The 24,679-nt window shown below is 40.0% G+C and overlaps 1 protein-coding gene across 2 annotated transcripts in view; it reads left to right on the forward strand.

Moving 5' to 3' along the window:
• The first annotated feature begins 10,165 nt into the window (after nucleotides 1-10,165).
• Nucleotides 10,166-24,679, forward strand: part of KLHL42 (kelch like family member 42) — a 41,976-nt gene continuing 27,462 nt past the window's right edge. Inside the window, exons 1-2 of one of the 2 annotated variants that reach the window (XM_053718802.1) lie at nucleotides 10,166-10,215; nucleotides 11,514-12,423. In XM_053718802.1, coding sequence (XP_053574777.1) covers nucleotides 11,555-12,423 — 869 coding nt within the window. In that variant the 5' untranslated portion in view covers nucleotides 10,166-10,215; nucleotides 11,514-11,554. Of the gene's footprint in view, nucleotides 10,216-10,592; nucleotides 10,699-11,513; nucleotides 12,424-24,679 lie in introns of those variants that run through there. The other variant, XM_053718801.1, reaches the window with a different exon arrangement.

Genomic DNA, 24,679 nt, shown 5'->3' on the forward strand with positions numbered 1-24,679 from the left:
ACAAGAATAAACTTATAATAAGAAAATTAAGAAATAATAAGAAATTTAGTATGCACCGCATCCCCTGAGCACACAGATACCAAATATATACATGCTGACTCAATCCTACAGCTAGAATAGCCAGTAGACAGGCAAGATGTCTGCACAAGCATGTCCTTCTCATGACTAAACTAAAAGAGCCATCTATATTTTAGTTATCAGGGCTTAAGAACCTCCAAACCCAGTTTAACCCTAAGATAGTATATATTTCTTTAGTTACCAGGATAAACTACCCCACAAAAGTTAAATCTATATATAAATATAATTTAAATATAAATCATATATAAATATAATTTTCCTAAATATAAACACTTTGAGGAACATCGAATTCCACAATAGGTCTGTAGTCAGTGACAAGTAGAAGCCTTCAGTAAGGAAAACTATGGTGCCTGTCATTGCACTTCTGTGTGGGGGGCTGATGCCACTCCTCCTCCACTAGAAAAGGTAACAGTTCAGACCAATTATTGTGGTGATCTGAGACATAGCAACGGAGGAACTGTTCCAGAGCTTGATTAGACCGTTCCGCAGCCCCATTGGATTGAGGGTGATATGCCGAGAAGGAAAGCTGGATCCCCATTTGAGCACAAAAGGAACGCCAAAATCTGGAGACAAACTGGCTACCCCGGTCCGACACTATCTCCTTGGGTAACCCATGTAAATGGAAGACCTCCCGGGCAAAAATTGAAGCAAGCTCCCTAGCAGTAGGCAACTTCTTCAAGGGAATGCAATGTGACATTTTAGAAAAACGGTCAACCACCATAAGGATAACAGTATTGCCATTGGAAACAGGGAGCTCGACAATGAAGTCCATGGAAAGATGTGTCCAAGGACGCTCACCATTAGCAATAGGTTGAAGAAGACCCACAGGAAGACGTCGAGGAGTCTTATTCTGTGCACAAACTGAGCAGGAGGCAACATACGCAGCAACATCAGAACGAAGATCTGGCCTACCATAATTGTCGAGTGACAGACCAAATCATTTTGTTCTTGCCAGGATGACCTGCGGCTTTAGGATAGTGGTAAGTGTGCAAAAGTTTAGTTCGAAGATTCTCAGGAACAAAACACTTACCACTAGGTTTCTCAGGAGGTGCATTGGTTTGTGCTGACAGGATCTCCTCCCCCAAGGGAGAAGTCAAATTAGTACGTATGGTAGCCAAAATATGGTCAGGAGGTATAACTGGAGTAGGTACAGACTCCTCCTTGGACAGAGGCAAAAATTGTAGAGAGAGGGCATCAGCCCTAACATTCTTACTACCAGGCAGGTAGGAGACCACATAATTAAACCAAGACAAAAATAGCGCCCATCTGGCCTGTCGGGGCGACAAACGTTTTGCTTCAGATAGATAAGTTAAATTCTTGTGGTCAGTAAGAATGAGCACTGGCACGCTAGTACCCTCGAGAAGATGCCTCCAATCCTTGAGTGCCAAAATTATTGCCAGTAATTCCCTGTCACCAATTTCATAATTGCACTCCGCTGGAGACAATTTCTTAGAGAAGAAACCACACGGATGCAAGGAACCGTCAGGCGTAGGACATTGAGACAAAAGGGCACTTACTCCAGTCTCAGACACATCGACCTCAAGAACAAAAGGTAGGACAGGGTTAGGATGAGCAGAACTGGAGCGGCAGCAAAGGTAGTCTTAAGACTATCAAAGGCCTTAATGACAGTAGGTGACCAATGGAGTGGATCATTCTCTTTACGGGTCATGTCTGTGATAGGTTTGACCAAGGAAGAAAAGTTTTTAATAAACTTTCTATAGTAATTGGCGAACCCCAAAAAACGTTGAATAGACCGAAGACCAACTGGGCGAGGCCACTGCAGAACTGCAGATAACTTTTCAGGATCCATGGAGAACCCTGCAACGCAGATAACATAACCTAGGAAGGTTACTTGAGTCTGATGGAATGCACATTTCTCGAGTTTACAAAACAGGCCATTCTCACGTAGTCTCTGAAGAACCCGTGTAACATCAGAACGATGAGCCTCAAGTGTGGGTGAGTGTATGAGGATGTCGTCTAAGTACACCACAAGACACTGTTGCAACATATCTCGTAGGACATCATTAATAAATTCCTGTAAAACAGCAGGAGCATTACATAGGCCAAAGGGCATTACAAAATACTCACAATGCCCGCTCCTGGTGTTAAATGCTGTTTTCCATTCGTGGCCCTCCTTGATCCTAACGAGATTGTACGCTCCTCTCAAATCAAGTTTAGTAAAGACTGTAGCTCCCTTGAGGCAGTCAAAGAGTTCCGTAATGAGCGGAATAGGGTAAGCATTCTTAATGGTAAGACGATTAAGACCCCTATAATCGATGCATGGTCTTAACTCGCCACCCTTTTTCTTCACAAAGAAGAAGCCAGCCCCTGCAGGAGAGCAGGATTTGCAGATGATCCCCCATGACAGAGCATCGGCAACATACACCTCCATAGCACAATTATCCGCAACAGACAGAGGGTAAACCCGGCCCCGATGAGGAATGGCTCCGGGTTGCAGGTCTATGGCACAATCGTAAGACCGGTGAGGAGGCAACGTACCGGCACGCACTTTGTCAAAAACGTCTAGGAACTCTCTGTACTCCTCTGGCAATTGAGATACCGAAGACGTGCACAAGACTTTAACTGGTTTCCGAAGACAAGTGGAAATACATTGCGGAGACCACGACAAAATTTCGGACCTGCGCCAGTCGAGACTGGAATTGTGCTTTTGGAGCCAGGGATAACCCAGAATAAGCGGAAAATGTGGAGAGTTTATCACCTGGAACTGGAGGGTTTCAAAATGGAGAGCCCCAACAGCCATGGATAACGGAGCAGTTTCGTGAGTAACGAGTGTGGGCTGAAGGGGCCTGCCATCAATGGCCTCAATAGCAAGCAGAACGGACCGAGGCAAAACAGGAATGGAGTGCTTTGATACAAAAGCACTGTCAATGAAATAGCCCGCAGCACTGGAGTCAACAAGAGCCTGGGTGACTATGGAGGAGTCCACCCAGGAAAGGACAACCATGACTAAAGGTTTCTCCTTTAGCGGTTCCGGGAACGAGGATAAACCACCCAAGGTCTGCCCCCGACAGGACCTTAGGTGTGAACGTTTCCCGGCCGTGTAGGACAAGACTTCAAATGGTGACCCTGGAACCCACAATAGAGGTAGAGCCCCTCCCTCCTCCTAAAGGCCCTCTCCGCCGCGGAGAGACATGTGAATCCCAACTGCATCAGCTCAGCAGTACCTGGTGACTCGGGACCAGGAGGCATGGGTGGAGAGGGAGGCATGGGTGGGAACGAACACGTAGGAGACAACGGAACAGGAGGCTTCCGCAAGCGCTCCTTGAAAGAGGGCCTCTCACTTAGTCTGATGTCAATTAGGATCAAAAAAGACAAATCTCTGGCAGCAACTTCGTCTTTAATCGCATCAGAGAGCCCATGAAAGAAGGCGGCAACAAGGGCTTCATTGTTCCAACCTACCTCTGCGGCAAGCATACGGAACTCAATGGCATACTGAGCAACAGATCTTGTACCTTGCTGAATAGACATGAGTCGTTTAGCAGCAGAGGAGGAGCGAGCCGGAACATCAAATACCCTTCGAAAGGAGGCCACAAATTCAGGGTAATTTGAAATCACAGGTTTATTAGTCTCCCACAAGGGATTAGCCCAGGCAAGAGCTGTGTCAGAGAGTAACGAGATGAGAAATCTCACCTTAGCTCTGTCAGAGGGAAACGGATGAGGTAACATCTCAAAGTAAATGCCTACCTGGTTCAAAAACCCTCTGCACTGATTAGGATCGCCTCCATATCGCTGAGGTAGAGGTGCAGAACTGGACATGCTCCTGGTAGGACTAGGTGCAGCAGCAGAAACAGGAGCAGCCATAACTTGCGGGACACTTTGGTTCAAATGTGCAGTGCGAGTCAGCAGGGTTTGCAGGGATAGTGCAAATTGATACAAGCAGTGATCTTGTTCATCCATCCTGGAAATTATGGCAAGTAAAGGTGGATTATTAGCACCATCAGGATTCATGGCCCTTGCGTAATGTCAGGGTGCCAGGAATCAGACTGAGACAAGAAGTGCAAAAATAATCACACCTTTATTAATAGCAAAAAATAATAAAAAGTCCAAAAGTCAAATAACAAGCCAGGAATCAAAACCAGAACTGGTAGTCAGATGAGCCGAGTCAGGAGCCAAAGCGAATAGTCAGACGAGCCGGAATCAGGAACAAGGAGAACAGCAGAGTCAGGAACAAGCCAGGGATCAGGAACCAGGAGGGACGTCAGACAGCCAGGTAATACACAGGAGCTCTCACAAACAGGTCTGAGACAACGCAAGGGCAAATCATACTGAACAGAGGCCCTTTAAATAATAGGTGATGACATCACAATTCTGAGACTGCATCCTGTCTCACACGGATGATGTACACCAGTCTGGCTATAAAAGGAAGTGCAGGAAATGAGCAGCATCACACAGTATGCACCAGAGTCAGCAAGAGAGGTGAATAAAATGGCTTCCAGCAGCACATGGCAAACAGATCAGGGAAAAAACCCTGATACTATCTTCATCCATCCGGTGCGGAGCGGCTCCATCTTCAAGACATCCGAAGCGGAGCATCCTCTTCTTGCGACGTCTTCTTCCAAATGAAGGTTCCTTTAAATGACGTCATCCAAGATGGCGTCCCTTAGATTCTGATTGGCTGATAGAATTCTATCAGCCAATCAGAATGGAGGTTGAAAAAATCCTATTGGCTGTTGCAATCAGCCAATAGGATTGAGCTTTCATCCTATTGGCTGATCCAATCAGCCAATAGGATTGAGTTCGCATTTTATTGGCTGATTTGAATTTATTTTTTATTTTGTGTAACTTAGTGTTTTTTTTTTGTAACTTAGTGTTTGTTATTTTTTGTAACTTAGTTGTTAGTTTTTTGTAACTTTGTAATTTTTAATAGTAGATTTAAATTATTTGAGTAGGGTTAGGTTTTTAAATATGTAATTGAGTTAATTTAATTTGTAGCTTAATGTAATTTTAGTATAACAGTTAGGGTAGATTAATTATTAACTTTTACTTTATTATAAGATAGGGATGAGTTAATATTTAATGTAAAGTTAGCGGGTTGTTAGGTTTAGGGGTTAATAGGTTAATTTAGTTTATGGCGATGTTGGGGGCTGGCGGTTTAGGGGTTAATAGGTTTAGTAAGTGGTAGTGATGTGGGAGGCTAGAGGTTTAGGAGTTAATACATTTAGTTAGTTGTGGCGGGGTCCGGGAGCGGTGGAATAGGGGTTAATAGGTTTATTAGAGTTGCGGTGGTGTCATGGAGCACCGGGATAGGGGTTAATAACTTTATTTAGTTGCGGCGGGCTCCGGGAGCGGCGGGATAGGGGTTAATACATTTATTAGAGTTGTGGTGGGCTCCGGGAGCGGCGGGATAGGGGTTAATAACTGTATTTAGTTGCGGCAGTGTCCGGGAGTGGCGGGATAGGGGTTAAACAGTTTAGTATAGTGGCGGTGTTTAGTGACAGGGTATACATAAAGCTGTGAAAAAGCCGAATAGCAGCGAGATCGATGACTGTTAGTTAACAACAGTCCGCTGCTCATTGCCCCGTACTTGGTGCGCGGCTTTTTGACAGCTTTTTTAATAAATATGAAGAGCGTATTTAGGTCCGCGGCCGCGATGTTAGGCGATGTCAGGCGAGCGTATTGGTGCCGTCGAATGCAAGTAAGTTGACGGCTTGATAAGTAGGCCTCCACATGTAGAGTCTTAAAGGGACAAATCACAGTATGTGCACCACACAACCTTGCATGCTCTCTAAGTCATAAAGGGACAGGCACACACAACACACACAGCCTTAAAGGGATGATCAGTTTTAAAGGGACAGGTGTGTACACACAACCCACACAGAGCATTTAAAGGGACAACACACAGTCACACCACACATACAGTCTTAAAGGGACATATCACAGTATGTGAACAAACACAATCTTGTATGCTCTCAAAGTCATAAAGGGACAGGCACAACACACTTACACCATAGGCACTCAATCTTAATGGTACAGGCACACATAACCACATAGACTTTAAAGGAACAACTCACATCACACTTACAGTATGCGCACACATAACCCTGCACACAGCCTTAAAAGGATGCTAAGTCTTAAAGTGACAGGCACACACATACACAATGCACATACAACTCACTACACACTCATTCCGTCTTAAATGCATAGGCACACACAACCCATACAGCAGTAAAGGGACAACTCACACCGCATGCAGTCTTATAGGGACAGATCACAGTTATGCACATACATAACCTCTTACACAGCCTTAAATTAATGCTAAATCTTAAAGGAACAGGGTCACGCACTCACACAACACACAGAGTCTTTAAAGGGATAAATTACACCACACACATACAGGCTTAATTGTACAGATGCACAAAAATGTAAGGCACACAGCCTTAAATGAACAGCTGACACCATGCATGCTCACAGTCCTATAAGGGCACTCAAGGGCACAGAGTCTTAAGGGATGCTCAGCATGCACAAGCACACATGGCACAAGCAGCCTTAAAGGAACAACTCACAAAATGAACACTGTCTTACTGGTACAGGCACACACACAGTGCAAACAGCCTTAAATCAACAGCTCACACCAAGCACACATAGTCTTAAAAGAGCTGTGACACACACGCACAATAATCACAGTCTTACAGGAAGAAATTAAAACATGCAAAAACACACACAACATACACAGTCTTAAAGGGACAGTTTACATCATTCACACCCAGCCTCAAATCGCTTAAGAGATAGTTCATGGTACACACATCCTTAAAGGGATGGCAAATCCTAGCATTGGAACAAATAAAGGGTACTTTATTGGGTACAGCTCACACCATGCGGGCAGCTTGTAGCACTCACAATTCCTTAAAAGACTGACTTATGGCACATACACACAGATTTAAAGGGACTGCTCACAGCTATGTATGAACGCCTTGAGCCATTTCCTAAATGGATGGTAAATCCTAGCGTTTGTGAAACGCTAGGATTTACCATTGGAACAAATAAAGGGGACTTTGAGTCATGAAGTATAAAATACTTCATGCTGAAAATTCCTTATTTGTTTGAAGCGTTCCAAACACTGAGCTGCTCAGGCAGCCCCCGGCAGAACGCTATTTTGCTGAGAGGTGATGTTTCCACCTCTCAGCCAAATAGCATTCTGCCGTGGGCTGCCTGAGGCGCTCAGCACGGCGAACGCTTCAAACAAATAAAGGAACTTTCAGCATGAAGTATTTTATACTTCATGACTCAAACTCCCCTTTATTTGTTTCAATGGTAAAGCCTTGCGTTTCACAAACGCTAGGATTTACCATCCATTTAAGAAATGGCTCAAGGCGTTCATACATAGCTATGAGCAGTCCCTTTAAGTCTGTGTGTATGTGCCATAAGTCAGTCTTTTAAGGAATTGTGAGTGCTACGAGCTGCCTGCATGGCGTGAGCTGTACCCAACACATTGTGTTCTCTGTGTGTGCAACTGTACAATTAAGATAGTGTGCTTGTGGTGTGAGCTATCCCTTTAAGAGTGCATGCATCCTGTGTTTTTGTGCATGCTGTGATTTCATGTAATTAGGTGTGCTTTTATGTTGTGTGTATTGTGTGAGTACTCCTATCAATTTGTGTGAGCATGGTGTGAGCTGTCCCTTTAAGACTAGGGGGGATATTTATCAAATGTCTTGCGGACCTGATTCGACAGTGCGGATCAGGTCCGACAGAGCAGGCGGACAGGTTATGGAGCAGCAGTCTTTAGACCGCTGCTTCATAACTGGTGTTTCTGGTGAGTCTGAAGGCTCGACAGAAACACGGGGCTTCAAGCTCAGTACGGAGCTTGATAGATATGCCCCGAAGTGTGTTGTCTGTGTTTGTGCATGATGTCAGCTGATCCTTTAAAGGACTACAAAATGCAGTAGCATTATATAATTAACAAGTGCATAATAAAAAGACAACGATTTTACACCAACTCTGAATTTCAAATAAGTAGATATTTTTCTTGCACATTTTACTTTTTCTTCTTTTTTTCCGGCCCCCTGTATCTTGTGACAGACATCAGCCAATCACAGACTAGAATACGTATACCCTGTGAGCTTGTGCACGTGCTCAATAGGATCTTGTTCCCTAGAAAGTGAATATATAAAAAGACTGTGCAAAATTTGATAATGGAAGTAAATTGGAAAGTGTTTTAAAATGTCATGTTCTTTTTGAATCATAAAGGTTTATTTTGACTTGAGTGTCCCTTTAAGGCTGTTTGTCTTCTATGTTTTGTGTACTTTTTCATTTAAAGGGACAGTTCACCCAAAAATGTTCTCCCCTTTAAATTATTCCCAATGATCCTTTTAACCTGCTAGAGTGTATTAAATTGGTTACAAGTAGCTCCTTTACTCCTATTTCAGCATTTGAAATAGCTGATTTAGCCTGTGGTATCACCACCTACACTGAACAAATTAATTCTGGAGTATAGGCTATTGAATAGCCTAAGTATACACAGCCAGCAGAAGAGATTACACTCTCAGTGGGATGCAGGATAGTTAAGTAATAAAATGATAATTTTCCATTGTTCTCTCTATGTATTGAGCTTTGGTGTTCCAGTCAAATAAAAGATAAGGAAGCAAATCTGTTTACACAAACTTAGAACATAATGAGATCTGATATCACCTTTAAGTTTAAGTTAACTTAAAATTTTAAAGGGACAGTCAACACCAGCATTTTTGTTGTTTTAAAAGATAGATAATCCCTTTATTACCCATTCCCCAGTTTTGCAAAACCAACACTGTTATAGTAATACACTTTTTATTTCTGTGACTAACTTGTATCTAAGCATCTTCTGACTGCCCCTAATCACATGACTTTTAGTTATCTATTGACTTGCATTTTAGCCAATTAGAGCAGTGTCTGCCACTAGCCACGAGAGTGATCACAATGCTATCTGTATGGCCTACATGAGCTTGCTCTCCCCTGCTGTGAAAAGTAAATAAAAAAGAGGCGGCCTTCAAAGGCTTAGAAATTATCATGAGTCTTCCTAGGTTTGCTTTCAACTAGAATACCAAGAGAACAAAGCAAAATTGGTGATAAAAGTAAATTGGAAAGTTGTTTAAAATTACATGCCCTATTTGAAAAAATAAAGTTTTTTTTGGACTTGACTGTCCCTTTGTTCAACCCATTGTAATAGGCTGTGGTTTCAAAGCACAAAATCAGCTACTTCATATACACAAATAAGCATGAAAATGGAATTTCTCAAATATTTTATACTCTGCAGTTGGTATAACAAGTCATTTAAAATACATTAATGGAAAAACAATTTTACAGTGTACTGTCCCTTTAAGACTGTGTGCATGTGGTGTAAGGCTGTGTGTGTGTTGTGAGTGTGTGCCCCTGTCTCTTTAAGACTGAACGTCCCTTTAGGGAGAGTTGTACGTTCATTGTGTGTGCGCGTGCCTGTCTCTCTAAGACGGAGTGTCCCTTTAAGGCTGCATTTTGTTTGCCTATCCCTTTATGACTTTTAAAGTGTGCAAGGTTGTGTGTGTACATACAGTGATCTGTCCATTTAAAACTGTGCGTGTGGTGTAAGTTGTCCCTTTAAAGGCTGTGTGTTGTGTGCGTGCTTGTCTATCCCTTTAAGACTGTGTGTGCCTGTCCCTTTAAGTCTTTGATGGTGTGCGAGGTTGTGTGCACCTATACTGTTATCTGTCCCTTTAAGACTGTGCGTGTGGTGTGAGTTGTCCCTTTAAATCTGTTTGGTTGTGTGTGTTAGTGAGCTAGGTGTGAATATTAATTTCTCAGCACTGTTTGCCTGTACAGTAAGAACTGGCAGGGCACAGTAAACAGTTACAAATGTATAAAAACCTGAAGAAATGTACACACATATATAGGCTGGGGTTTCATACAATGTACCATCATGGCTGAGAAAATAATTTATATCTAAACTCATATTTTACTAAAGCGTATAATGTGAACTTTTGCTCATACTGTGCTGCCTTTTATGGATTCCCCTTGCGTTGTGCAATATAGGGAGGTACAGTTTAGCTGCATCATTGCTTGGGTGGGATCTGGTGGGCATTAACAGTCTGTACACCACTGGGACTGGGAGAATACGGAGATATGCACGTATTTATAAGGGCTTCGTCGTACAGGCAGGAGCCTACAACGGTAGCTGGCATAAAAGACGTTTATATATATAAGTTTTTCTATTTCTTGCACATGAGGAGGATTATACATAAGATTAAGAGTAGCATTTATATAAGAGGCGTGTCTTCCGCGTTTATTGGCGATGGCGACTGTGTCTGAAGGTCCCTCGTATGCCTGTGATTCTCTCTGAATGGGTATTGTAATTGTAATACGTTTAGGAGGCGTGTTTATGGTGCGTAGGGCGTGTGCATGTGTTTAGAAGGCGTTTCTATGGAATACGTGCACGTGTATATGTATGTGGGGCGTGTTCATGTGTATAGGAGGTGCGTGATTGTGGTTAAGGGGTAGTTCTTCTACAAAGGAGGCTGTCTGTACTCTGTTATGGGTTGAGTTATGCTGACGATTTGAGGAAGTGAGATATCTGTTTCTGTATTTTATTAGAGTAATGTATTTGGTGCAGGGAAGTGAAGTGGTCAAGATGCTTATTACAGAATCATACGCAGGGTCAGTATTGAAATGAAGTACAGTATATAGTAGTAAGGTATTATATAAGGTAACGATGACTGATATGACTGGCAGAGATGCTTAGGGGCAAGCGGTGTGATTTGCACGAGTGGACGTTACCTATTTTGGTGTGAGAGCTGTCAAAGGTCAGTGTGTGGTTGTCACTTGCAGGAGGGATGAGGATATAATAATATATGTAGGTTACTACATTAGCTGGGTACCTGGATGTGTGTATTGCTATATATTCCAGCATTTCCTATAGGAATGTCTATTGATGATGATTATATTTATAAGGTGCATGATTTTTAATTTCTTATGGTAACAACCTGATGATAGATTGTCATTCAGTTGTACTTGATGTAGTTAATAAATGCCTGTTGATTGGTGCATGATAAAAAACTGACTGTGTGTAAATCATTTGTAACATGCAGGCAGAGCAACTTGTTTGCAGGTTCTTGGTAGTGTGTGATGTCCTCATGAGGACACTGGTGGTGACATGTATGGGACATTCATGTTATAGATGGTGTTTGTAAGCTTCTTCTCATGTAAATAATATGGTTGCATAACACTCCTAGTAGTTTCAACCCTTGAAATAGTTTGGTGTTGCTGAGTGTGCAGTGTTGGGAATTTATATGTGTTTTTTGTTGTTGCTGAGGATGGTTCTATATGGCTTCCTTGATGGAGCAACGTTTTTGAGAACTTTGTAACGTTCTAGGATATGCAAATCATGCAATGTTATTGCCAAATCTGTTTTTTATCCATATTAATTTATGTACGATTTTAAGCTATGCATAATGACCTGTTTTTTGTTTTAGTGACTACCGTGCAAGATCCTAGATCAGAAAAGAGACTTGTGATGTCTTCACTCCCCACAGTGCAGATTCTGCTGGGTTCCAGATGTTACCTAGTTCCTCGGGACCAGTTGATCTCGCAAAGTGGCTTCTTCCAAGCTTTGTATCGATCAGGTATGCGTGAAAGTCATGGGGAAGTGGTTAAACTGCATGGACTAAGTCCGGAAGGCCTGGAGGGTGTTCTACGCCACATCACTGGTGGTCCCCTTCAAGAAAGTGACTCTCAAGATGACTCAGACTGTTGTTTCCAGGATATTTCGGGAGAATCCATTTGTAATGATTATGTTGAGGCTGAGTGTGAATCAGAACAAGATGTATCAGACTGTAGTTCCAAGACTATGTCTTTGGGCCCCCTGCAGGCCCTGGTAGAAACTGCCTCTTTCCTGCAGGTCCAAGGTCTCCTGACACTTCTGCAGTCATCATTGTCTTTGGATAACTGTTTGGAATTGCTGGAAGTTTCTCAGGTGCATGGTCAATGGGATCTGGCATCTGCGTCTTTGCACTTCATGGCTACAAACTATCACTCTATGTTAAAGAGGCCAGACTTCCAAGAGAGTCCAGAGCTTCTCCATGATCATGTACTGCAAGAGAGGCTGTGCGGAGTCCCGGCACTACTATTATTATGTCAGCCTTTGCAGGGACTTGACACATGGCAGCTGCTACGTTACCAGGAAGCAGGGGGTGGGTGGCATTCTTTACCCTGTGAGGTGCCGCAAAGTATGGTAAAGGTGCAAGGCTATGGGGCAACTACTCTCCATAACTATATTTTTGTGGCTGGTGGTAGAAGGGAGAATGGGCAGGAAATCGGTGCTGTTCACTCATATAACCCGAGTACCGGATGCTGGACCCAAGAGGCCTCCATGAACCAAAAGAGGTAACAGTGACACCAATGGATATAAAAACCCAGTAAGATATCATTACATTTAGGGCTAGTCAGAGCATCTAAAATGTTTTCTTTGGCTGCTAAATGGTTCCTCAGCCTTTAATGAATGGTAACTGCTTCTCAACACTGTCATCATTTGCACTTTTGTGGGTATCCATAGCAGAGCACTACTGAGTGTAGGTCAAGTTATATGTGCCACTGGTTAAAGGGACACTGAACCCAAAAATTTTTCTTACGTGATTCGGATAGAACATGCAATTTTAAGCAACTTTCTAATTTACTCCTATTATTAATTGGTCTTCGTTCTCTTGCTATATTTATTTAAAAAATAAGGCATCTAAGCTTTTTTTCTTGGTTCAGAACTTTGGACAGCACTTTTTTATTGGTGGATGAATTTATCCACCAATCAGCAAGGACAACCCAGGTTGTTAAACAAAAATCGGCCAGCATCTAAACTTACATTCTTGCATTTCAAATAAAGATATCAACAGAATAAAGAAAATTTGATAATAGGAGTAAATTAGAAAGTTGCTTACAATTTCATGCTCTATCTGAATCACAAAAGAAAAAAATTGGGTTCAGTGTCCCTTTAATGAATTAATTGTTCTAAGGTCATCTTCAGATTCTTGCTTTTTGTTGTTCTTTAAGAGGACATTGTTAGCAATTATAATGTATCTACTTTCAAAAAACTTCCTTGCTGAATAACGAGTATTCTATAATATCCTGCAATTATATCATAAGGCCTCTTTCAATTTCCTTTGATGCTAAGCTCTATTAAAAGTGGACTGAGTTCTGTAAAAAAAGTGAAAGTTGTTCTCAGTACATTAACACTCCTGAGCAGGGCATAGCTAGCGAGTAAATCAGGAGTGGCATACTTAATTATCCACCAATCAGTAACTCCTTTAAGAGAATAAAGGCAATTATAGTTGTGGTTAAACACAGTGGTGCAATGTTACTGGTCTTAAAATGACGTGCTTTAATGAATTATAACGACTGTGATGTCCCTTTAACGATAAAGGGCCAGATTACAAGTCAAGCAAAACAAATGCAAATGGTATTGCTCAGTGCAATCGCTCACAAAGTCAAAGGCTAATATTAACAGCGTGAGCATTAGCAAGATGCATGCTAGCTATAGTAATCATGCCAGCATGGCCATTTTCTGATAAGGCATTAAAGAGACATTCCAGCCAAAATTGGAATGGACATGGGTGCATTTCACTTTTGAATAGAAGCAACATTTTTGTAATATACTGTACATGTATTAGCAAAAATGCTTCTAGTAAAAACTATAGCTGTTTCAAGTGTATTTAAGTATGCATCGTGCACCAGCACTTTAAACACAGCACTTGCTCAGAGAGCCTAAGGTGCTCATATCATCTAGTAATTGCTATTTTTGTTAATTGCTGACATGATACAAGCCCCCACTGGTGCTATGATCAGCTGCAGTATTTAAAATGCTGGTGCACTGACAATATCTATGCTTCACATGCACGTGCAGAGAACATTTTTAACACTAAAAGCTTGACAACTTTTAATAGAAACATTTTTGGCAATACATATTTGTTGCAAATATGTTTCTATGCAAAGGTATAATTCATGTGCTTTTAAATTTTGACCGGAATTTCCCTTTAATGCTCTGTGTGTCTATAGCAGGCTGTAGAGAAATATTCCACTGATATTTTGAGGGATAACATTTTTGCTTCTGTAGTTTTTGGGGGCTTAATTCATCCACATTAGTTCACAGGTTGTTGATTAGCACTCTATAGATCTGTATTAATGGGTTTATAATCGCTTTATCTATCTGTAGGATAAGTATCACTGCTTAGTAAGTCTCTAACAGTGGGTTTACAGGGGCTTAAATAGTGAAGATTATATTTGCCTTTAGTGATTGTAGAATGCTTTACTAATGTCCCCTTCATACATCAGGCAGGCAATTGAGCTATTCTGATACCCAATAGTCTACTATTGGAGAATGTTCCCAGCTGCAATGTCACAGTGAAATGAACAGAACCACAATCACTGTGTTGTAGGATAATATAGGGTTTGCTGTCCCTTTAAGCTCCTTCTTTGATGGGGCAACATTTAAACAAAGATACAGAAGGCTGATTTGTATTTAAAGGGAAAGTAAAATCAAAATTAAGCATTAATAATTTAAACAGTGCATGCATTTTTAAAAGAACTTTTCAATGTACTCTCATTACCAAATTTGCTTTGTATTGTTGATATAATTTGTTGAAGAGAAGGCTTATGAGCAGCAATGTGCTACTAAGGGCTAGTTGAACACATCTGGTGAGCCAATAAAAAGAGAGCAGTCATCGATAAGCAGCTAGCTTCCAGTAGTGCATTGCTGCTCATGAGTCTACTTAAAGGGACAGTCTACACCAAAATGTTTGTTTAAAAAGATAGATAACCCCTTTATTACACATTCCCTAGTTTTGCACAACCAACACAGTTATATTAATATACTTTTTACCTCTGTGATTACCTTGTATCTAAGCTTCGGCAGACTGCCCCCTTATCTCAGTTCCTTTGACAGACTTGTATTTTAGCCATTTAATGCTTAATCATAAATAACTCCACGGGAGTGAGCGCAATGTTATCTATATGCCACACATGAACTAGCAGTGTCTAACTGAAAAACTGTCAAAATGCGCTGAGATGAGAGGTGACCTTCAAGGGCTTATAAATTAGCATATGGGCCTACATAGGTTAAGTTTTTAACAAAGAATACCAAGAGAACAAAGCAAATTTGATGATAAAAGTAAATTGGAAAGTTGTTTAAAATTGCATGCCCTATCTGAATCAGGAAAGTTTAAAGGGAAACTCAAGTCACATGTAAACCTTCATTATTCAGATAGACAATGCAATTTTAAACAACTTTCCAATTTACTTCCATTAACAAAATGTGCAATAATTCACAGAATATACATATATGCATTTGTGATTCGCTGATGACTGTCACATGATACAGGAGTGGAAATAGACATAACTTTGAAATTTGTCAAATCTACTCATTTGAAGGTCAGACTAAGTGCTATTGCATTGTCTTTTTAGCATGCATTTGTTGATTGTGCAAATCTAATGTCTTTAGTGGTCCTTTAATTTTGACTTTATTGTCCCTTTAAGTATATTCTTTAAAAAAGGGGAAAAATGATACCAAGATAAAGAGACAAATTAGATAATAGAGGTACATTTGAGAGTTGTTTACAACTGTTTGCTCTATCTGCATCATTCAAATAAAATTTTGACTTTACTGTCCCTTTTTAAAGGGACATCAAACTCAAAATGTTTCTTTCATTATTCAGATAGAGAATACACTTTTAAAAAAGTTTCCATTTTACTTCTGTTATCAACTTTTCTTTGTTCTGATGTTATTCTTTGTTGAAGAGAAATCTAGATAGCGTGCACATGCCTGAAGCACTACATGATAGGAAATAGTGCTTCCATCTAGTGCTCTTTCTAAGGTATAACATTGTTGCAAAACTGCTGCCATAGCACGTGCACACTCCTGAACTTGCATCCATTCTTTTAAACAAAGGATAACAAGAAAACAAAAAAAATGTCATAATAGAAGTAAAATGGAAAGTTGTTTAAAATTGATTGTTCTAGCTGAATCATGAAAGAACATTTTTGGGTTTAATGTCCCTTTTAAAGCAGTTGATCACAATCTTGCGCTTACTTTAGGCAGATTTTGTAGGTAAATGTGTTTTTACCTCCCAAAAACAGCACACAATTGTTGTCGTCATCATTAATCTCCGGATTTCCTAATCTAAAAACTAAATGCAAGGATTAGGGACAAACAAAATATAAATTTTGTAGATTTAGCGATTACATCAGAGGCTGAAGGGTCTGTATGTTGATTGATCTTAAAGGGGCGCTTCACTGCTGGGTACCACTATAGTAGCATCGTCATTAGTCACCATGCTAGTGTTTTTCCTGCTGTGCTTGTGCACTCTTCAAAGCTGTTCTCTTATTTTAACCCTTCAAAAGTGCTGGTTAGTGAAGTGTTGCATCTTTACACTGGGTGCTGCCATCTTGGAATATAAGTATTAAGTATTTAAGTCCTTTGCAAATTATGTGTTTGACATCAGTGAAGTGGTTAAACATACAGCTAAACTCCTGCTTGGAGCTGCAATGCATTGAAGTGCCAGCGAGTGAGTTAGGAGTTTCATGTGCATGAAGCTGCCAGTCACTGACTGTCTCCTGATTGGGAGCTGCCATGTGTTGTGGAACCAAGTTGCACTTTAGCTATGTGTTAAGCCCTTTTGTGGGGCGGTTAAATACATAGGGCCGGATTACGAGTGGCGAGCTAACGGTTATACGCAAGCGTTATCGGGTTAAGTGCGACTGTTCATGTGCGACAGAAGGAACGCTCGTATCGCACGTTAAAAGTAAATGCAAATGTGTGAGCGCAATCATGATTTACACTAGAATGATTACCGTGAACCTCAGAGCTCCCAAAAAGCTTTCTTCTAGCGGAGTTGACGCACGAGCGATAAATAGTGCGCCACTAGTAATCAGGCCCATAGTTTGAAAGGCACACTAGTGTTACAATAAAATGACTGTTCTCCCTTGAAGGAGGTTTCCCTACAAAAAGTGTATGAAAATGATGGCTAAGTCACCATAACTTCTCTACAGATCTCTCTTGACTGGAGGTGTCTTTTTTTTTGCTAAAATGTTATTTGTGGGCTGCAGAAATCTTGCCAGGAAGTTGTTAATTGTTGCTCAGCAGAAGTCCGACTGCGTTTTTTAACTTTGTAAGTACCGCTCACACCCTCTTCAGACATTCTCAGTACTACACACCTTATTTGGCATTATGGAAACGAAGACACATTGCCCCTCTTACCAGAGCAGATACTGGGTAAACAGGAGACTTGGGATGTGTAATTTCATGTAGGTGTGGATAGTGTTTCCCCTGGCCTTGTATAGTCATTGCAGTAAGTGCTGTATGGTGTGGTAATCCTTCCTAGGATGATGGAACATTATATATATATATATATTTAACCCCTTAATGACCGGACCATTTTTCAATTTTCTTACCCTTAATGACAATGGCTATTTTTACATTTCTGCAGTGTTTGTGTTTAGCTGTAATTTTCCTCTTACTCATTTACTGTACCCATACATATTATATACCGTTTTTCTCGCCATTAAATGGACTTTCTAAGGATACCATTATTTTCATCATATCTTATAATTTCCTATAAAAAAAAATATAAAATATGAGGAAAAAATTGAAAAAACACACTTTTTCTAACTTTGACCCCCAAAATCTGTTACACATCTACAATCACCAAAAAACACCTATGCTAAATAGTTTCTAAATTTTGTCCTGAGTTTAGAAATACCCAATGTTCACATGTTCTTTACTTTTTTTGCAAGTTATAGGGCCATAAATACAAGTAGCACTTTGCTATTTCCAAACAACTTTTTTTCAAAATTAGCGCTAGTTACATTGGAACCCTGATATCTGTCAGGAATACCTGAATATCCCTTGACATGTATATATTTTTTTTTAGAAGACAACCCAAAGTATTGATCTAGGCCCATTTTGGTATATTTCATGCCACCATTTCACCGCCAAATGTCATCAAATAAAAAAAAAGTTCACTTTTTCACAAATTTTGTCACAAACTTTAGGTTTCCCACTGAAATTATTTACAAACAGCTTCTGCAATTAAGGCACAAATGGTTGTAAATGCTTCTTTGGGATCCCCTTTGTTCAGAAATAGCAGACTTATATGGCTTTGTGGTTGCTTTTTGGTAAGTAGAAGGCCGCTAAATGCTGCTGCGCACCACACGTAAATTATGCCCAGCAGTTAAGGGGTTAAATTAGGTAGCTTGTAGGGAGCTTGCAGGGTTAATTTTAGCTTTAGGGTAGAGATCAGCCTCCCACCTGACACATCCCACCCCCTGATCCCTCCCAAACAGTTCTCTTCCCTCCCCCACCCCACAATTGTCCCCGCCATCTTAAGTACTGGCAGAAAGTCTGCCAGTACTAAATAAAAGGAGTTTTTATTTTTTTTAATAAAAAAAAATAAAATGTTTTAGCTGTGATGGACTCCTGCCTTAGCCCCAACCTCCATGATCCCCCCCCCCAGCAATCTAACCCTCTCCCCTACCTAATTGCCGCCATCTTGGGTACTGGCAGCTGTCTGCCAGTACCCAATTTGCCCCCCAAAAAAGTGTTTTTAATTATTTTTTATTACTAATTTATTTTTTTCTGTAGTGTAGCAGCCCCCCACAATACCCCAACCCCCTCCCCCTCCCAGATCCTCATATATATATATATTTCCCCCCCTCTTCCCACTCATTGGTGTCAGTGTGGGTAGGTGATCGCGGGCGTGCGCGCGCACCCGCGCACGCACGCGCACGCGCATGCGAGCCCCCGCACGCTCCCGGCACCCGGCGTGCACATTGCACTAACAGGAGCCGGATGCCGGGTAGCGATGGGCCGCCCACCCGCCTCCCAGTTGCGCTCCCACCCACCAACGAACCGGCCGCATCGCTACCGGTGCAGAGAGGGCCACAGAGTGGCTCTCTCTGCATCGGATGCTTTCTAAGGGTATTGCAGGATGCCTCAATATCGAGGCATCACTGCAATACCCTGAGAGCTGCTGGAAGCGATTGCGATCGCTTCCAGCACTCTCTTAGACAAGTGACGTACCAGGTACGTCCATTGTCACTAACTGCAAGTTTTTGCAGGACGTACCTGGTACGTCACTTGTCATTAAGGGGTTAAAAAAAAAAAGAAAGAAAGTGTAGAAGATTTTTTTCAATTTTATTGTATTAAAGGGACAGTAAAGTCAAAACTAAACTTTCATGATTCAGATAGATCATGCAATTTTAAACAACTTTCCAATTTACTTTTATCATCAAATTTGCTTTGTTCAGTTGGTGTTATTTTTGAAAAGCTAAACCTAGGAAGCCTCAAACTGATTTCTAAACAGTTGAAAACTGCCTCCTAGCTCAGAGCATTTTGAAAGTTTTTCACAGTTAGACTGTGCTAGTTCACATGTGTCATATAGATAACATTGTGCTCACTCCCGTGAAGTTATTTAGGAGTCTTCACTGATTGACTACACTGCATGTCTGTCAAAAGCACTTAGATAAGGAGGCTGTCTGTAAAGGCTTAGATACAAGGTAATCACAGAGGTAAAAAGTATATTAATATAACTGTGTTGGTTATGCAAAAATGGGGAATGGGTAATAAAGGGATTATCTATCTTTTAAATAAGAACATTTTTGGTGTAGACTGTCCCTTTAATATAACAATGGTTTGTTGTCAAGTAAACATTCTTATTAATGTGCTTTTGTTTCATTATTTATTTTTGCAGTTTTATATTAAAGGGATATTGATAATATTAAAGAAACATCTAAAATGTTGAAATCATTTTTTTGAGTAAATGTAAGATTTTATTTTAAAATAGCAGCAGAAAGCAAATGTTGTAAATTGAATTATTTATGGCCTTTCACTTCAAGGGGTTTGCACACAAATGTAATGGTGGACAGGGATGAACCCCCCCTAATGCTGAAAAGAAAAAAATAAGTTTGTTCAGAATAGGAGAAGTTTAAAAATAAAAATTGATTCCATTTTCAAATACCTTTCAAGTGCAACTAAAAAAAATAATGAATTTTGTGTTCTTAAAGGGACAGTAAAGTCAAAATTAAAGGGACATAAACCCGAAATAATTTTTTTTCATGGTTCAGATACAACATACCATTTTAAACAACTTTCCAATTTATTTCTGTTATGAAATTGTATTCATTTTCTTGTTATCCTTTGTTGAAAAGCAGGAAGATAAATGCAGCGCTATATGGCAGCGGTTTTGAGACAGTGTTGAACATTAGCAAGAGCACTAGATGGCAGCACTATTTCTTGTCATTTAATGCTCCAGTACCTATCTAGATATCTCTTCAACAAAGAATAACAAGAGAAAAAAGTCAATTGGAAAGTGCGCGTTGACCACCTTTATCAAGTTACCTGACTGTTGTGGTTCCTGGCTATACAATATCAACGTGAACGTTCAGTTTTACATTTATGAACTTATAATTACACCTGGCAATTCCAGATTGCTACTGATTGCCACTGAATCCGGTCACATGGTTCAGACTGGCACTAAGAGAGATTACAGAGTTGGTGCAAGGACGCCGAAACAAAAGGAATTGGTGTAAAGAGCTGTACCGGTTATCCCCAGCTTTGGTAAGCCTCATAAGAGCTATCGGAGGCTGGTAAGATCGTTTCTGGGTGGTTCTTCTGTAGATTCTGATATGAATACGTGTATATTTCACGAGGCTTGTAAGTGGACTTGGTGGCGTTTACCCTTAACGGTTATTGCTATCTATTACTATGAACTAGCATTGCTATTGATTGCGTATCAAGAAAATTATTTACTGGATACATTTTGGATTTTTTTCTTATGACTTTTGCCACGTTAGATTTGATTATAAAGCATTTTCCATTTTTATTTTTAAAGGGAACATTTGAGAAAAAAAAATATATTTTTAGGCTTGTGCCCATAATATTTTTTTTTTCCTTTTTATTGTGATTATTTTTATTTGCTATTATATCATGCATTTTCGAATTCTGTGATTTGATCTTATTTTTTTTTTTTATTGAATATTTTGAATTAAATAGTTTAATTAGCATTAGATTGTGCTGCACATACTCTTTGGTGTAATTATTCTATTTCCGTGCTTGGGAGGATAACAGATTTTATTTGAGCCGGCATTATTAGGGTTTAGGTGGTTTTGGCTTCTTCTTTGACCTACTTTAAAATATATATAATATATTATATATATATATATATATATATATATATATATATATATATATATATATATATATATATATATATATATATAGTTCTCATGGGGTAAATCAAAACACAAAGGCTCTATTTCTGTTTAAACAGAGTGATAGCAAAAATGCTAGAAATTCTCTGGTGCTTTGGGCAAGTTTTTCTCTGAAATTCCTTGTAGTGAAGGGGTTAAACCACGTCCCAATTGACTTTTATTATCTTATCTTATTTGCTTTGTTCTCTTGATTTAGCATACCTAGACAGGCTCAGGAGCAGCAATAGACAACTTGGAGCTAGGTGGCTGCACATATGTGCCTTCTTTTCATTGGCTTAACCAATGTGTTCAGCTAGCTCCCAGTAGTGTGCTGCTGTTCCTTTAAAAAAGGATACCAAGATAGTGAAGCAAATGTTGATATTGGAAGTTGTTTAAAACGGTATGTTCTATCTGAATAGTAAGAACATTTTGGGGTTTCACGTCCCTTTTAAGATCAATATGTGTCTCCTTTTTATTATTTTTAGCTATCTAGTTATAAGGTCATCATATAACGGGGTGGATTTGATTTAAATCGCTAGTCTGTAAGACAGATTTAAATTGATAGTTTTCATAGAATAATACGTTTTCAGATTATTTGGTTTTATCAGACCATTACTGATTTGGTTACATATCATTAGATATTCATAGATCATTTAAATGAAAGTATTTGGAGGTAAACTATTTGATCAACCTTTTTTTATGATTCTGAAAGAACATGCAATTTTCCAATTGACTTTATTTATCTAAATTGCTTTGTTCTCTTGGTAGCCATTGTTGAAAAGCCTGCATAGGTAGGCTCAGAAGCAATGCACTACTGTGAGCTAGCTGCTTGTCACTGATGAAGTAAATCTGAAAATGGAATGCTGTATCTGAAACTCAAGTTATCTTTCATGATTATATCCCTTTTAAGGTCTATTTCTCAACTCTGTATGTTATTTTATAACATTTTGCTGTGAAGAAGTGACTTGTTATTTCTGCAGACACATATTTACAGTTTTGAGAACTACAAAACCAATAAAGGAATTAGCAATCAATTTATGTTGTGGGAAATTTTATATAGAACAAATATATATTATTTGGGGTAGGAGGGATGAAGGAAGCACATGTGGACATTTTAAAACCTAATCTTAAACGGAGATTTGAGTAATGAGATTGTAAGACTTCTGCTTATTATATATGTAACCTGTTTAAATGCACTAGATACAGTGGGGCAAAAAAGTATTTAGTCAGCCACCAATTGTGCAAGTTCTCCCACTCAAGAAGATGAGAGAGGCCTGTAATTTTCATCATAGGTATACCTCAACTATGAGAGTCAAAATGTGGAAACAAATCCAGAAAATCACATTGTCTGATTTGGAAAGAATGTATTTGCAAATTATGGTGGAAAATAAGTATTTGGTCAATATCAAAAGTTCATCTCAATACTTTGTTATATATCCTTTGTTGGCAATGACAGAGGTCAAATGTTTTCGGTAAGTCTTCACAAGGTTGTCACACACTGTTGCTGGTGTGTTGGCCCATTCCTGCATGCAGATCTCCTCTAGAGCAGTGATGTTTTGGGGCTGTCACTGGGCAACACAGACTTTCAACTCCCTCCAAAGGTTTTCTATGGGGTTGAGATCTGGAGACTGGCTAGGCCACTCCAGGACCTTGAAATGCTTCTTACGAAGCCACTCCTTCGTTGCCCGGGCGGTGTGTTTGGGATCATTGTCATTCTGAAAGACCCAGCCACATTTCATCTTCAATGCCCTTGCTGATGGAAGGAGGTTTGCACTCAAAATCTCATGATACATGGACCCATTCATTCTTTCATGTACACGGATCAGTCGTCCTGTTCCCTTTGCAGAGAAACAGCCCCAAAGCATGATGTTGCCACCCCCATGCTTCACAGTAGGTATGGTGTTCTTTCGTTGCAACTCAGCATTCTCTCTCCTCCAAACACGACGAGTTGTGTTTCTACCAAACAGTTCTACTTTGGTTTCATCTGACCATATGACATTCTCCCAATCCGCTTCTGGATCATCCAAATGCTCTCAAGCAAACTGCAGACGGGTCCGGACATGTACTGGCTTAAGCAGGGGGACACGTCTGGCACTGCAGGATCTGAGTCCCTGGCGGTGTAGTGTGTTACTGATGGTAGCCTTTGTTACGTTGGTCCCAGCTCTCTGCAGGTCATTCACTAGGTTACCCGTGTGGTTCTGGGATGTTTGCACATTGTTCTTGTGATCATTTTGACCCCACGGGGTGAGATCTTGCGTGGAGCCCCAGATCGAGGGAGATTATCAGTGGTCTTGTATGTCTTCCATTTTCTAATTATTGCTCCCACAGTTGATGTCTTCACACCAAGCTGCTTGCCTATTGCAGATTCAGTCTTCCCAGCCTGGTGCAGGTCTACAATTTTGTTTCTGGTGTCCTTCGACAGCTCTTTGGTCTTCACCATAGTGGAGTTTGGAGTGTAACTGTTTGAGGTTGTGGACAGGTGTCTTTTATACTGATAACAAGTTCAAACAGGTGCCATTAATACAGGTAATGAGTGGAGGACAGAGGAGCCTCTTAAAGAAGAAGATACAGGTCTGTGAGAGCCAGAAATCTTGCTTGTTTGTAGGTGACCAAATACTTATTTTCCACCATAATATGCAAATAAATTCTTTCCAAATCAGACAATGTGATTGTCTGGATTTGTTTCCACATTTTGTCTCTCATAGTTGAGGTATACCTATGATGAAAATTACAGGCCTCTCTCATCTTCTTAAGTGGGAGAACTTGCACAATTGGTGGCTGACTAAATACTTTTTTGCCCCACTGTATACAAATCCAGCAATATGAATACGGATTTTAGCAGTGATGGAGATGCAGGGTAGTAACATTTTGTTATATTCAGGGAGAAAGACGATTATGATTATATGACAGGGTGGATAAAAATCAATGATGAAAAATAAATAAATCCCTTTTTAAATTATTATTTTTTTTAAATCTGATTTTTTTTATTTAATTAGGATTTTTTAAAAATAAAATGCTCTTTGAGAAAAACGTATCTAAAGGTAGTTTCTGTTTAAAGGGACAGTATGCTATAAAATTGTTTTTCCCAATAATGTGTTTCCAATTACTTTTTTTTACCAGGTGCGGAGTATAAAATGTATGAGATTTGCTTTAAGGTTTATTTGTGTATATGAATTAGCTGATTTTGTGTTTTGAAGCCACAACCTAATAAAATGGGTTGAGCTTGTAGATATAATCAGATATCATTACTTTATCACATTGTGTACATATACCTGCATCTTTATCTTATATCTGTCCATAAAACAATCACCAATACTTGGAGAGAACAATGGAAAATTACAATTTTATTGCCTTATCTCTTCTATAACCCACTGGGAGTGTAATTTCTTCTACTGGCTGTGTAAACATAGCT

This window comes from Bombina bombina, chromosome 6 (genome assembly GCF_027579735.1).
Source record: "Bombina bombina isolate aBomBom1 chromosome 6, aBomBom1.pri, whole genome shotgun sequence".
Taxonomy (NCBI): Eukaryota; Metazoa; Chordata; class Amphibia; order Anura; family Bombinatoridae; genus Bombina; species Bombina bombina.